Source organism: Suricata suricatta, chromosome 3, assembly GCF_006229205.1.
Source record: "Suricata suricatta isolate VVHF042 chromosome 3, meerkat_22Aug2017_6uvM2_HiC, whole genome shotgun sequence".
NCBI lineage: Eukaryota > Metazoa > Chordata > Mammalia > Carnivora > Herpestidae > Suricata > Suricata suricatta.
In genome coordinates this window covers 49510868-49526730 of record NC_043702.1, presented here as the reverse complement: position 1 = coordinate 49526730, position 15863 = coordinate 49510868, and the positions used below count along the sequence as shown (strand labels likewise).

General features: G+C 35.5%; 1 protein-coding gene and 1 long non-coding RNA gene across 2 annotated transcripts in view; one reads left to right on the top strand and one right to left on the bottom strand.

The window, feature by feature from the left end:
- Nucleotides 1–15863, bottom strand: part of LOC115287651 — a 129948-nt gene that overhangs the window by 80877 nt on the left and 33208 nt on the right. The window lies entirely within an intron of this gene.
- The window catches only part of PPP1R1C (protein phosphatase 1 regulatory inhibitor subunit 1C), a 105877-nt gene continuing 94541 nt past the window's right edge, over nucleotides 4528–15863 (top strand). The window contains exons 1-2 of the mRNA XM_029934304.1: nucleotides 4528–4787; nucleotides 6460–6520. Coding sequence (XP_029790164.1) covers nucleotides 4707–4787; nucleotides 6460–6520 — 142 coding nt within the window. The 5' untranslated portion in view covers nucleotides 4528–4706. The remainder of the gene's footprint in view (nucleotides 4788–6459; nucleotides 6521–15863) is intronic.

Genomic DNA, 15863 nt, shown 5'->3' with positions numbered 1-15863 from the left:
TTTTATAGCCGCCTTAACAGACTAAGAAAAACGACAATTTAAAAATGTCTACTGGCAATCATCAGATAAAGAAAAACTCCAGAACAGTCATAGAACTATAAAGCTCTGGAATTTGGGCCCAGTTAGGGTAACAAGGAATATGACAGAGTACAATTGAGGTTTATATGAATGTTATGAAGGAAAAAAGACAAATCATGGTTGATAGATACTCTTTTAAAAGGCATGAAAAATGGGGCACCTGGGTGGCTCAGTTGGTTGAGTGTCTGACATCAGCTCAGTCATGATCTCACTGTTCGTGAGTTTGAGCCCAGTATCAGGCTCTGTGATGACAGCTTCTTTGGATTCTGTGTCTCCCTCTTTTCCCCTTCTCCACTCATGCTCTCTCTCTGTGTCTCAAAAATAAATAAAAATGTTAAAAACATTTTTTAAAAGGCATTGCAATACTGAATATGTTTTTAAAAATATTTACTTATTTTTAAGAGAGAGAGACAGACAGACAGACAGAAGGTGAATGGGGGAGGGGCAGAAGGCAAGGGAGACACAGAAACAGGCTCCAGGCTCCAAGGTGTCAGCATGAAGTCTGATGTGGGGCTTGAACCCACAAACCATGAGATTATGACCGGAGCTAAAGTCAAATGCTTACCTGACTGAACCACCCAGGTGCCCTGAATATGTTTTAAGTGCCCACTAAAATATCAAAATAAAAGCCAGGTGTGGTGCTTAAAAGGTTGAGCTGTAGTCTTGGGGAAAATTCACTGTATTGAATTATCTTGTCTTCTGATAATATCAGATAGGTGATGCCCAAGTAGAATTACTTGGTAATTACTACTGGCCAAACTTATGCTTTTCTGGATGTTTAGTATAGGACAGAAAAGGGTTTGCAGTATATGAGGGGAGGCTGAAGGAACACATAGGATATTGCAGAATAACATTAAACTATAAGTAAATACTAGAAGAAGAATGAAAGGAGTGGTGCATCTTTCTGGAGAATATGAGGGTGGTATCCTAAGGGAAGTGCAATCAGAGGATGAATCCAATTTGGATAAAAGGAGGGAGGGTGGGGAAGTTTCTCTGGAAGGTTAAGGGGAGGCCACAGAAAAGCTGGCTATGGGATCAAGTGTGGCCTGCAGGGGCTGTGGAAAATAGGGTCAAAGATTTTAAAGTAAAATTAGGAAGGCCTAATGGACTATTCTTCTAATGTACTACCTTCTTTATTCACAGTATCACTTATCTTGAAGAGAGACTATAGTTATTGCTTGTTCTAGAGGCATTTTTAATCTTTAATGATATAACCCATTACTTTAGAGAGAGAGAGAGAGAGAGAGAGAGAGAGAGAGAGAGAGAGAGAAGTAAAACTGCCTTCTTTCAAGTCAGCTTGGTGACAAAACACCCAATTCTGGAGTTTTCCATTATATTCTGATATCTAACATGAAATGTAAGATCTTCTTGATTACTAGGATCTTATAATCATGCAATTTTCTTTCTTTTAATTCTTATGCCATGTCATCTTAAGATCTTTTACCATGGAACTTGAAATGGTAGAATGTCTAATGTAGGTTCTGGTACCTTCCACCTCCTTCTCTGTAGGCCCTTATAGAGTAGCAGCCATCTGATTAAAGGCCAGGCTCTAGGCAAAACTGACTGCATTTGAATCCCATTTCTGCCACATATTAGCTAACTACCTAAATTCTCTGATTCTGTTTCTTGATTCTAAATTAAAAAATGAGGATAGCAATAATATTTACCTGAAAGGATTATGAATAGTAAATAAATTGATACAGATAAAAAACTTAAAAAATACTACCTGGCATGTGATAAATGTTATATAAAGGTAAGCTATTACTATTATCTCTAACATGGATAAAAAATGTAAACCTAATATAACTATACTGCTTATATTAACACATTAAAATTTTTGATATTTCAAATTTAAGTTGCATTGTAAGTGATACCTTGGAACAGCAATTTAGCTTGAAAAGGACCTCAAGGATCTTTTAACACAGTTTCTTTTCTAAATTCCATAGCAAAAGGCCTGGTGTGGAGTAGATGTACTATCTACTCAACAATATGCACTATGTGAATGAGTGACATTGTGAAATGCTAAACAGAGAAGACAAACTGGTAATTATTATACTAAGTAGTGGTAAGCTGGGTGCTTTGGGAACACAAAGAAGATGAGTCTATACCCTCTGTGGATAGAAGTAAATTTACAAAGTACCCAGAGGTCATGAAACTCAGATAAGTCTGAAGGATGCAAAGGAGTTGAGCTGGTGAAGAAGACACAAAAGATCTAGATAGTTCTTTTATGACACTATTTCTGGTCAAACTATTCGAAATAGGGTAGTTAATAGAGTGATTTCACTGATATTTATAGCATAATGTGGACTGGAATTTTACTTCATCACCTAGTGTTCTAATTGGTATAAAATTATTCCCAATAGGCAGAGAACCTAGTAAATTCAGATTAAGAACATACATCTTCAAGCCCTTTTTTTTTAATTTTTAATTTTTTAATTAAAAAATTTTTTAATGTTTTATTTATTTTTGAGAGAGAGAGACAGCATGAAGAGGGGGGAGTCAGAGAGAGAGGGGGACACAGAATCTGAAGACAGGCTCCAGGCTCTGAGCTAGCTGTCAGCACAGAGCCTGACGCGGGGCCTGAACCCACAAACCGTGAGATCATGACCTGAGCTGAAGCCGGATGCTTAACTGACTGAGCCACCCAGGCGCCCCACTTCAAGCCTTTTTGAATTCTAGTTGAAAAAAATATAATAGCTCTCTTTTACTGAGTAGTTATCATGTACTGGCCTTATAATGAGTCTTATAAAGAATTAATTCACCTAAACCACACGAGGAGAAGAAACTTCTCTTCCTGCCAGGTTGATAAACTGAGTAAGTAGCAGAGCTGGGGATTGACCTCAAGGCTGCTGTGCTAAGTGAAGTTCTGGATTGGTTACTCACAAGAAACACTGTCCTGTTTTCCTTTTGTGTAATTTGAAGAAATATTCAGAGAAATTTACTTCATTAATGATATGGATTCAGGTTCCACTCTGGGACTTTGTAAACTGTAACACAAAATGTAATTTCTAAGTTTCCCTTTGATACTGCAAAGATGAGCGCATCCGAAGATGTCTTGCTGGTCAGCACTGTTCTCCGACAGAAAGTGCTTTCACATCCACATCTTCATTTGCTTTTTCCCCTAGTGGGTATACAAAACTACTTGAATAATGCATACTACTTTACATATTCCTTCAAGCAGTACATCGCATACTTCAATCATTAAGATGGATTCCTGGTATGGACTCAGAATTTAAGCAAAGAAAGAAAACCTCAGTTGTAAGTGCCTGGAATAATATTCAGTATCTAAATGTATTATATAAATCCAAAAACATATTAAATATCTAGTATTCATCAAACCAAATCTTTCAAATAAGGAAGTAGAGTACTCAAGTTATCTCTTCCATTAAACAGCTTTGTTTTCAGGCTTCCTTCACAAAAGGAGTTGAACGTAGGAAGGCCATCTAGCTACGGTGTTGCCTCCCCTTAGATGTTAACATCTCCCTCTATCTTCACTACTAGCCACTATGACCATCATCCTCTGATTATTCTGGAGATAACCCCTTTTATGCTGTATTTTCAAGTCCTTTTCTTTACATATATCCGCACTATTGACAATAAACCACAAAAATGGATCGTTAGGTTGCCACTAGTGTTTTCTAGCTACTTCTGTATTCTTCCATCAGGAAATGAAACAGAGGTCATTACAGCAGTAGTGACTTTCAAGCTATTTGCTAAATTTAGCTGTCCAATACTTTCCACTCTAATGAAAACTGTGAACTACAATTATAGAATGTTGGAACAGAACAGGAGCTTAAAGGTCACTGAGTCCGATACCGTCGTTTTCCCTGATGAAGGTTTGGGAGCCTAGACATAGCCTGTGATTTGACTGAGGGCACAGGGCTTGTTAATGGTAGAGATGTAACTTGAACTAAAATCTGCTCAGTCTGGGGCAACGGTGTCCTTACTACACCACTGATGCTCTGCCTCCCATGGTCAGTCTTACCTAGCCAGATCTCACAGCGTAAATATAGCTGATATTATTGGTTGTGGCTTACCTTCTGTGACCATTCATCAATGTGGTGGCTGAATGTGAAATGGCAAAGGTGTCTGACTTATAAGTTGCTACAAGAGAAATGAAATGATTTCATACCCAAACCCTGCCCCCAACTGTATAAACTTCCTGCTTTATGTTCATCAATAATGAATGGCCCATCCCTGCAATACTCAGAGGGAGCTTACATTGCACTTTTGAGCAGCCGGTTAGTAATGTACAGTGGATAGAGCCTTTCTTTCAAATCCCAGGGCAGCGGGTCCTTCAAGGCTAGCATTGCATTTTCAATTAGCTGCTGAGTGAATGCTTGGCATGTGTATTAGTGAAGAAGCGCACAATTAGCTTATTGTTCCTTTCTGTATTGTGCTGAGAGGTTCCAAGGGATTGGTGGAGGAACAGGCAAACCAGGCATCACTGTGGAGTGGAAGGGATTTTACTCAGACCTCGGCATCTTCACTTGCTCGCTCTGGAATTACAGCTATTTATTACGAAGTGCCCTGTGTGGCTGGGTGGAGTGTGCCTGAAGAAAGACATCCGAGACATCACCTTGGGTAGTCTTTCTCAGCCCTTCACATCTCTAATTCTCATCATTACCATGGAGCCCAACAGTCCCAAAAAGATACAATTTGCTGTGCCTTTATTCCAGAGTCAGATTGCTCCTGAAGCAGCAGAGCAGGTAGGTGGGGTTGGGTGGGAACCAGTTCCTGTATCTAAGGTAATATGGACATATGTTCTTATTAACTGAAAGCGTCTCTACCTCTTGAATTTGCCTAACTTTGTGACTTCCCAGGATATGTGAATGAGAAATAAGTTGGTTTCCATATGGCACTAGTATCTTCGTTGCATTGGATGACCTATTGGCTAAAATACACTACGTTGTTTGATAAAAAATTAGCCCCTGTTAGGGAGAAAAATGGTTATATTAAGTGAGTCAGATTTGGATCCAGAAATCTGTTTGCTTTTTCTTACTAAATTAACATGTTCAACATTTAGAGAAACTTTAAAAATTCTCAGAATTAGCAACCTTTTATTTCATCATTTATAAAGTAAAAATGATTCACTTAACAATGAAAACATTAAACCTTCAAATAATTTCAGCTTATAGGGTTAATATTTTTAAAAGACTTCATTATATATTCAAAGCAGTAATTATACATATGTAATACATGTGGGATAGCATCTGTAAGTATAGGGATAATTTAAAACACATCTTATTCAGATATTAAAATAATATCAAATATTTACTGGATTCCTTTTCTATGTCTAATATATCTATATATCTATCTTTCTGTGTTTCTCTGTCTCTCTCTTTCATGTAAAATTGGTTTACATTTGTATTACCTTTCATTATTCAGATGTACTCAGACTCTTGATGCAATGGAACCATTTAAAAGACCATTTGTGGTAAAATTACAACAGAGGGGATGCAAAAGAAGACACAATTTATGAAGTTGTCAATCTAATTCATTAATTTCTTAAAGTCTAAATTTATCCCTGAATCCTTTTATAAATACTTTATACAAAGTCTTAAAAATAATTAGTGAATCTAGGACTCATAACTTTCTAGGATCTTTTGATAACCTGAAGTAGATCTTCCTAGACTTGGGCCAGATAAACATAACCTTGATATGTATCTATGTTGAAAGGGATGTTGTTTTGTCCTGCACAAAACGTCATTGGTAAATTTTATTCTCTGTCCTACTGACATATACTTTATGATTCTACCTGTATACATAAGAAATAAGAGCATGTTAAAAATTCTAATCATAATACACTTCTGTAATTCTTAAACTAAAAAAAACCCACACCAAACCTATTAGTTTTAAGTTAATTACTCTCATAGAATCTATACTCATTTTTTATTTGTCCTAAATATTTTACTAGAAAGTAAGAAAACCTTATTAATTAAAATTAAGAACTACTGCTATTAAATTTAACCTGCTAGAAATTTAAGTTTTCTAAGAGTCTTTACCTTAGATTTAAGAATAAAAATAATGATTCTTGAAAGCATCATCAATATTAATGAGGCTCTAAGACAGCCATAAAATTAGCAAGTCATCTTCCTAATACACTGCTGATTATTTCAGTGGCATCACTGGATTATATACAACTATTTCTTTTCTGTGGAAAGGTACCTTTTTAGACCAAAGAAGGTGATACTACCATCTGACAGTTCTATTCTCTGTCTTTCTAAAATTCCAAATAGTGAGAACTTACTGTGTGCTCTCCAGAAATTTGCTTTTTTTATACTGGGAAAAGATGAGGATGGAATAGCTTTGCAAGCTATAGAGTAACCTGGGGCAGTGTCTGATTCTCACTGACCTCAGCCGGGCCTTTGTTGTTCACAGATCAGAAAAAGAAGACCTACACCAGCATCACTTGTGATTCTCAATGAACATAATACCCCAGGTAAAGAAGCATGATGTCTTTTGCACTGATGGAACAGAATAGAATTGTTTGAGGAACATCAAAGAGTGTGTCATTGCCAAAAGATTTCAATTTAGGATTTCAGTCAGTTATAATCTAACAAGCTAGTCTATGAAACAGATCATAAACAAAATCAGAAATATAGAAACTGTCTCAGTCAACAGTCTGCTTTTCCTCTGGATAATGACACATTGGTAAGAACATGCTATAAAATGTTTTGTTGTTTATGTAGAGTCTGGTTCAGTGTTTATTAATGAGGCTGGTGGAAAGTTGTTTAATTAGGTTTCAAAGCTCAATTAACAGTACAAGAGATGCTTATATCTTTACAGAGTAGGTTTTTTATTTATGAAAGGTTGTCCTGGGGTGGGCAATGAGCTACGGCTTTGTTGTTGATGTCATGTCTGAATAATGCAATTGACAAGTAACCAGATCAATTTTCAGCACTGCCCATTTGAGACCCATTCTGAAGGGCTGCATCCATTTGTTGAGGTTTTACTTTCCATTTCCTGTAAAAAAGTAAAGCTGCCTTATTCCTGATAAATGACTGTGATCTGCAATACGCAAACATTATAATTTACTTATTGAATAGGAGTGATTTTAATCGCACATTTAAGTGCTATTTCTAGAAATGCAAGTAAGACAGCAGAGGTCATGGCTTGTACACAGGCAGGACTTGGTGTTGGGTTTTTGCAGTTCTAAACAATACAGGTGAGCAAAAGGAGTTTGAGTAGTAGAAACATAATAAGTCTAAGCTCAGGCTGTAATGAATGATATATTTTAAGAATACCAAGGCAAAATAGTCTGATTATTTTCAAATTTCTTTCTAATTAGAGAAGAATATATAAGAAAGCAAAATTCTGGGGGTATAGCTCAGTGGTAGAGCATTTGACTGCATTGAACCTAAATACAGGAAGGTCTTCAGCTGATGGGGAATCAAAGCAAAAATATTGCTGATGAAAATAGAATTTTTTTCTATTTCTTCTTCTTTTAGGTGCTATAGCATTTAAAAATTATTCTCAGGGGTGCCTGGGTGGCTCAGTCGATTCAGCGCCCAACTCTTGGTTTCGGCTCAGATCATGATCTCACATGAGGTTCATATCAGGCTCTGCAATGGTAGTGTGGAGCCGGCTTGGGATTCCGTCAGTCTGTCTGTCTCTCTCCAACCACCTCCCCCCAATTTGGTCTCTATCTCTCTCTCAAAATAAATAAACTTAGAAAAATTATTTTCAAATATATTATCTCAATAAATGTTAACTTATTTTGGTTTAATAAGTATGCACTTACATAGTTTATAAATAAATACGAGTAAATTAACATAATACTAAAATCTCAGATTAAAGGTAATTTTACAGCAAGTTTCTGTCTTTGCTCACAGCGGCAATTTTTCTACAATTTCCTAGAAGTTAACTCCCTGGTCATCGTTGAAAGGTACTGCCCAGTTTCATTTTTAAGTGTCCTACTACAGGTACTGCTACTGTTTGAACACAGTGAAGCCATGTGAATGACCTTGTGGCTCCCAGAACAGTAACTCATGTTTTTTTTTTAAAAGCCAAATATGTGCCATTTACAGATGAGAGAAGTAAGTACCAGAAAGGTAAAGTAAGTTCTGTGGAAGTTACTCCACTATAAGAGTCCTATTATACAGACAAACTCAGAGAAAGTTGAGTCTGAAGCCCATGCATTTTCTACTGCGTGATGCTGGCCCTGCACATGTCAGTTTGCAGTACAGAATGAATTCTCTGAAGAGGGACCAGACTCAAGGCCCTATTGACAAGCAAATCTAAAGTTTATTTATTTTTAAACGTAATTTATCATCAAATTGGCTTACATACAACACCCAGTGCTCACCCCAAGCGCCCTCCTCAATGCCCATCATCCATTTCCCCCTCTCCCCCACCCCTCATTCACCCTATTTGTCCTCTGTATTTAAGAATCTCTTGTAAAGCAAACTTAAACTTTAAATAAATCTTTTGTCTAGACCACTAAATTTAGTATATTAGGAATTATACTTAAATATCCCTGTGAATCGTATTTAGATTTTCTCTAGAGACCTTTTTCTTACCAGACCTCCTAATCACTAGATGGCATTGTCCTATTTTCCTTATTGACTCCATACTTCTCTATGTTTTTAAGCACCACTGGAGAGAACTTAGATGCAAATAGCATCTCACCAAGAACCAAGTCATTTTAGTAATATCATCTCCCTACATCTTTATCCTCCTTTTGGAAACCAAAAATAATTTAGAAGAGATTGATCACCCTATGCCTGTGTATAGCAATGTGTATGGCAACCAGAGATTTATGGACTTGGGTTCCTGCAGAAAAAAAGAAAAAAATCACTTAGATAACTTCCCTAGTAAAAACGATCTAGAACTATGATTACTGGAAAAATAAATCTAAGGACCCAACAAAAAAATAGCAACAAAAGAACAAACACCACACTGAACCAAATCAAAGTTAGATACTCATCTTTATTATCCATGTGCTCTTGGTTGGGTAAGGGACAACAAACATCTCTAGGCTTTATTTTCTCATCTATAGAGATAATATCCATCTTTTCTACTTTATAAGGCTGTTGTAATGATTGAAACACTTATTGTGAACACACCTTAAAAACTGCAAAGTGTAACAAATGTTAGATGTCATTAGTTGATGCGTTCTGGGATGTCTTTGCATGTGATATTTAAAAGTTAAGAACAGAATTTTCATAATCTCATCTATACTAAATATTTCTGCCCAACCCAACAATTCTTTATGTTCCAGATATCACCTGACCATTCCCTATTAAACAAAACAAAGCAAAATAACACCAACAGCCAAAAACTTCAGGTGTTAAGTGACCTTTTTAAAGCAATTGTTTCTTTTAATCCTAAAAAACAGTATGTATTTGACAAATACAAATTGTGTGCAGCATTAAATCCTGGTAAACTAAACAAATCTCTTCAATTTTACTGAGATTCCCTAGGAAATAACTGAATGTTCTTGGAATCATCTGTCATTAATGCTATTTAAAATTAAAATCCCAAAAATCATTATTGCCAATTAATGTAGCAGAGAAAATCAAATTTTTCATTAGAGAGACATAATTAACAAATACTTCCAATTCATATAATGAGACAGGTATATTATAATCATTGTTAAGTGGATTAAACATAACTTTCTTTTTTTTTAACCTTTCCTGGAGTTTGCAGAAATAGTCAAAAAGTATTTGAAAGAATGATTTGTTTTCATTTTTTAACTGTTTATTTATTTTGAGAGAAAGTACATGAGTAGGAAGGGAGAGAGAGAGAGAGAGAGAGAGAGGGAGAGAGAATCCCAGGTAGACTCCACACTGTCAGCACAGAGCCTGATACAGGGATCAATTTCATGAATCTTGAAATCATGACCTGAGCTGAAATCAAGAGTCAGACACTTAACTGAGCCACCCAATGTCCCTGATTTGCTTTTAGATTCAAGAAAACATATGCATTGTTTATATCTGATAGAGGGAAATAGAACAGAAAGATATTTTAACATGTAAATCAAAACATAGATGAGGTGTGCACTTGATTGGCAGGATTTCAGGCACAGCAAAATGTCCCCTTAGTCCTTTTCTAACCAATGGCCCAGAATTCTCAGCAGCAGAAGCACTATGGAAACAGATATATAACATAACCTATTTAGGATATATCATCCTTGAGCATAGATTAACTATAATTTAACTCAAAATAATGGGAAATATAATTAAAAATTTTGAATTGAAGTCATCATGCTTGAAAAAATTTAGTAACAAAAGGTGTGTCTTTATGATAAAGAAAGCAGAAACTATGTGTTTGCTGCTAGGAATGACTCTGAAGAGCCAGATGGCAGTAAAAGGATACTTGAGGTTTGAGATGTAAAGCAGAAAAGCCCCAAAGACAAATTTCACTTTCTCAAGTGTTTCTTGGGGCTGTCAGTGTGAATGACCTTGCAACAAACTGCTTATTTTTCTGTATTTTCAGCTCACTTTCTGATCGAGGGCATATTTATGATGAGCTCTCACAGGCTATCCAGTAGAGTATCATTGTCTGTTCTTATGCTGTGTGCTGTTTCCCTTTCTCTTGTATAATCCATAGTTAACTGGTTTGATTTCTATGTTTTTACTTAGAGGAATACAAATACAAATCCTCTCCATTTAGAAGTAAAGGGAAATGCCACGTTCTGCAGTTTACTTCATCACATTTCTAGATTTACTTAAATTTTACTTGTGTTTAGTAGACCTATGAGAAGACTGTATATTTGGCTACCAGTATTAGAAATCTAGAATTGTAATTGACTCTCTTTGATGCTTTTGGCTTTAAACATTCTTAGAAATGAGAAATAAAAACAAGAGTGTATTACATATGTAAGGATCCTAAAAATTCATTGATAGGAGACATATGAATTAAATATCACACTCTCTTCAACCTTGAGAGAGTAAAACTATGTCTAGTAGTAGAGAGAAACTGGGGTTCTCAACTGATTAAGCCATTTGGCTCCAGAGACTGACAAAGAAGCCACAATCCATTTTGGATGTAGCATTTAACTTTCGAAATGAGGCTTGCATTTTCAGACTCTGACGCTAAATTAACTAATGAGACTTTGAAAGCTCTGGATTAATAATGCTGAGACACTGGATGAGAGCTAAAGAATATTGCTAGACTGAGACTAAGTTATTTAACATAGAGGGACCCCAGAGATTTTTGATGACGGGAGGTTTTGCAAGGTCAACAAAGTTAAAGTGGAGATTGATATCCAGTGGTTGGGGCATTCATATGCAAACAATCTTTTATCATGGAAACCCTCTAATTTACCAAATAAATGATTTGCAGTCAAAAGGCAATGGGTACTATGAGTTCCAAGACTCCCACTGAGGATGTTCCTGGAACTTAAGGATGGGTAAGACATTATCAACTCCATATCTGGTGGTGCCTATCACTTCCAAGAACCTTCAATCAAATGCACTCAAATAAGAGCTGAAAGGGACTCACAGTTCCTACAGTTTTGTTTCATTCTGTTTTCTTATCTTCTGTGGGAATGTTCCATGAATCATTCTGACTCACAATCCTAGTTGATTATTCAGCATTTATTTTGCTTTCTCACTGTGAATGGCAATATAAAACAAAGAAAAGTCCATGTTTGAAGCTTAGGAGTTAACTGAAATTAATTTCTAAGGAATTTTCAGAAAAGCCTATTTTTTTTCCTCCTCAGTATTTATTTCTATGAGTTATTGAATGCCAAACTATGTTGACTGATTTAAAGACAAGTTGTGCCTGTGGCTTTCAGAGATTCATGGACTGCACAATTGATTGACTTATTTTCCCATAAAGATTCCATCTGTGCAGCAGCCAAGTAGTCCATTCAGTCAGAATAACTGCGAGCCAGAGATGAAGTTCCAGTTCTTAGTAATGCCAAGGTTTGCTGTACTTTAAGTATTCAAAGAAACTAGTATAATCTTCAGATTAAATGAAAGAAAAAAATTAAAGGGAAAATCATACAACTATTGAATAGTTGTCTTTTATTTCAGCTAGATTACTACTTTTGCTCATTTTGAATAACAACATATACTGCTTACTTTTTATGTTGATTTTAATTAGAAATACCTAAGTGAAATATGAGAGAATGATGGTAGGGTCAATTCATTCTATTTTTCTTGTTCTCTGCCTACTTGTGGGGGAGAAATCTCAGATGAAAATGACTCTACAGTCCTTTTGCATGACGTAGAGAGGGAGTGTTGGTAGTAGGTAAAGCACTGACTTTGGAGTAAGACATGGGTTTGAATCTCAGTTTTGTCAGTTACTGGTGGTGAGACATTTTATGTGTGGTTAACCTCTATGGGCTCAGTTTTCTTCTTTCTTAAGTAGGATATCGAGGTGTTTGAAAATGCATAGCACAGTGTTGGCAACCAAGTAGATACTGAAGACACGCAACCTCCCTGCATTATTATACCCCTGCTGAGAAACACCATGTTCTCCTAAAACCTGTATTTCTTACTTAGCTCCTTTCTGATTCTTACTCTATTAGGCCATGTCAGTGTCTCAAGAGTCAGGCTTCTTAATAAGAGAGAACATGTATCGTATCTCCTAACTCATCAGGATAAGAATACACAATTATGGAATCATTATGTATCTTATACTATGATATTTATCCAACTGAACATGTCTTGTTTATAAATATAATTTGCTGAAATATGAGTCCTTTAGAATTTTCTGTGAAAACCAAGCTACTGAGATCTGTAAAGTTACAAAAAGCAGTGGAGATCCTTGTAGCAGATTTGTATTTGACCAAAAACAAAATTCATATTTTAATGGTATGTGGAAAGAACGTTGATTATTGGGGATAAAATATCTTTCAGAAATATCTATCAAATATTCGACTGTTCACATTTATTTCCACTCCATTTCTTCTTCCTTCCTTCCATACACCACCCCCATGCCATATTTTGGCTAAGCTTTCTTTTTTGGTTCCTTCCTTTGGCTCCTTTGCCAGCTCTTAAGGCTTAGTCTAGACAGACTCATTTGTGTAAATCAGTCTCCATCTTTTCCACCAATTTGTTTTATTTAAATTACAGCATGGAACTCACTTAAATCTCAAAATTTTTCCTGACTAGTTTCATCCATTGTCTGGCTTTTTTATTCCAATACTGTCTTCCCACTTCCAACTATTCAAGCTATTTATTAAATTATATATTAAATTCAATTCAATACATATTTATTGAGTCCTTATTCTAAGTCCTCCAAGAACATGTGATTTAATAGAGAATAATATGTCTCCATGAACCAGAATACAATTGTAATAATATAAATCATAACGGCTCAAACCAGGGTAAGATTAATTCTGGCCGAGACCTAGAGGCACTTACTTCTCATGTTCACTAATCTATAAAGCAATTGCATGACTTATTTTGATCTTAGGGCTTTAAGCTTTTAACGACTGGAGTCAGAGCTGAAAGTCTACTATTTATTTCAAACTAGTATAATAGGTATATCTACTTAAACTAGTAAAATGAGTATCTAGTTCAGTAGATATTAGATACTCATGGCTATTAAATTTAAATAGAGTAAAAAAAAATCTCTGCCCTCATGGAGAAACCTCCCTGAGTCATTTATAATCTGATACATGTATATGGATAGTAGAATCAACAGCATGTGACAAAAATACAAAATATATTTCAATTCAGTACAGAAATGTCTACTGATGGACACTGGGAATTTCGATTATATTACAAAGTACAGTATAAAAACTAAATGCTTGATAAATGGCAAATATTATTTTGGGGAGGCAGGCACATAGCATGTAGAAGTAGAGATGTTGGAATCACTCAGGTCTGGGTATAGATCAGATAGCTGTTTACTGCCTGTGTATACCTTAGGAAAGTGGCTTATCCTCCCAAGACCCATTAAGTGAGGAAGCTGGGTTCAAGTGGCTCCAAAATGCATATTTCTTTTTCAACACTACCATAGTTCATTAAATATAAAATATATTAATTAGAAAGAAGGCTATTCTGAGTCTTTTAAATAAGTGATATACATTTTTGTCTGCATAATAATACATATGGACTACATATATTGTCAGCTATTCTGGAGAGTTTAGGAAACAATCAGCTTCAAATTTAAGATCCAAAAAGTTGCTAACAGCTCTAAGTGTTTCTAGTTCATAGTCATATTTAAGGCAAATAGTAAATTAGTAGTATTTGGCAACCTCTAATAAAAAAAATCTAGCCAAGCTGTGTAATGAATAGAAAGGAGTTATTTCCATGTTTCTTTATTTTATAACTGCTCAGGAAGAACCCTTCAAGCTTTGGGATTTTTTTCTCCCCTTTCTCACACCATTTTCTTGAGTTTGACCAAATAATGATCTGACGCTGTTCCAGAAATTCCAGAAACAATTTTGTAGCAGAATTTACCAAGAGTTTACTGCAATGCCCCAAGGGCCCAGGCAGGTGACATAGATGAGTACCTACGCTCTGTGTGGGACACTATGGTCTACTTGGAGGATACAAGCTCCATTCAAGTCTTTCAAATGAAACAGACAGAACTACCAAGAAAGAAAGAAAGAAAGAAAAAAAACCTTGTGAGCAATGGGGGCACCCAGGGGTCAGTTTCCATGCCTCCTAAAATTGTACCTTTTAAAGCTGTTATTATTGTTACTATACTCTATCTTTTATACTGTAAGAACTTGACCAGATATAACACATTGTCCCTGACACTAGAAAAGCACTCAACCTGTAGTTTAGAAGGGACCTGTGAAAGCCTGAGGTAAAGAGGAATGTCTTTAAGCAAATATTCCAGCTGCAAAGTAGGGACCTCAGAATTCATTTCCTACTCCCAGTCTGTTGGTGGTCACTGCTTTCTCTTCCTCAGGTCTTCCCCAGTATTTCTGGGGTCCCAAGAACATACTGGGAAATGTTACATCTATACCTGTGAGTCTTCCCTGTGCTGTGGACAGACCATTATCTTTGAATTTAACTCAATGACTTTGTATCACTCAAAGTAATTTGATACAGTGACAATTATAGTGCTTAACAAAGCTAATTTGTGAAATAAGTTGCCCAAATCTGCATCATCAAAGGGAGATATATTGGCAGTCTGGTTAAAATACAATTACAGTTTGACCTTGGCAATAAGGCTAAGGAAAAAGTACTGTGTAAAATAAGAAGGTAGGAAATTTGTTGCTTTCCTTCCTCCCTCCCTTCCTCCCTTTCCCATTCTCTAAGAGTAATTTTCCACCATTTAAGGAAATAATTCTCAGAATCACATTCTTTACATATAAATACATATTGACTTGCTTGTAAAAATGGAGCTGAATGCACAAAATGAAGATTGAAAAAAAAGTTTATTTTAGAACTCAATTTTTAGAATAATTTGACTCAAATAATTTGGTTTAATGCAAGTACATTTTATGCTTTCTTTCCTATCTGACAAAAAATGAAATATCAGGAAACATATCCACAGATGCACACACACACACACACACACACACACACACACAAACACACACATATAAGTTGAATACCCAACTATGTGTATACAAATATCACAGGAAATTTATTCATGTCATAAAATCAACCTCCACTAAGTGATCTGAGTTACAAAAACGCCAGGACCTACCAAAGTATCTAGAAAAGCTTTGTGAATTCAGTTTATAAAGTTAAAAATAATTATTTAAATTTCTAATTCTTTGATTTAAAACCAATAGATCAAAAACTAATCATAATAATTGAAAAACCATAAATAAAAAACATTTAAATTATGGATTTAAATGATAGGATTTACTATTTTTTTAAAACAAAAGAGCACTTAAAAATAAGTTACATTTGTTGAATATT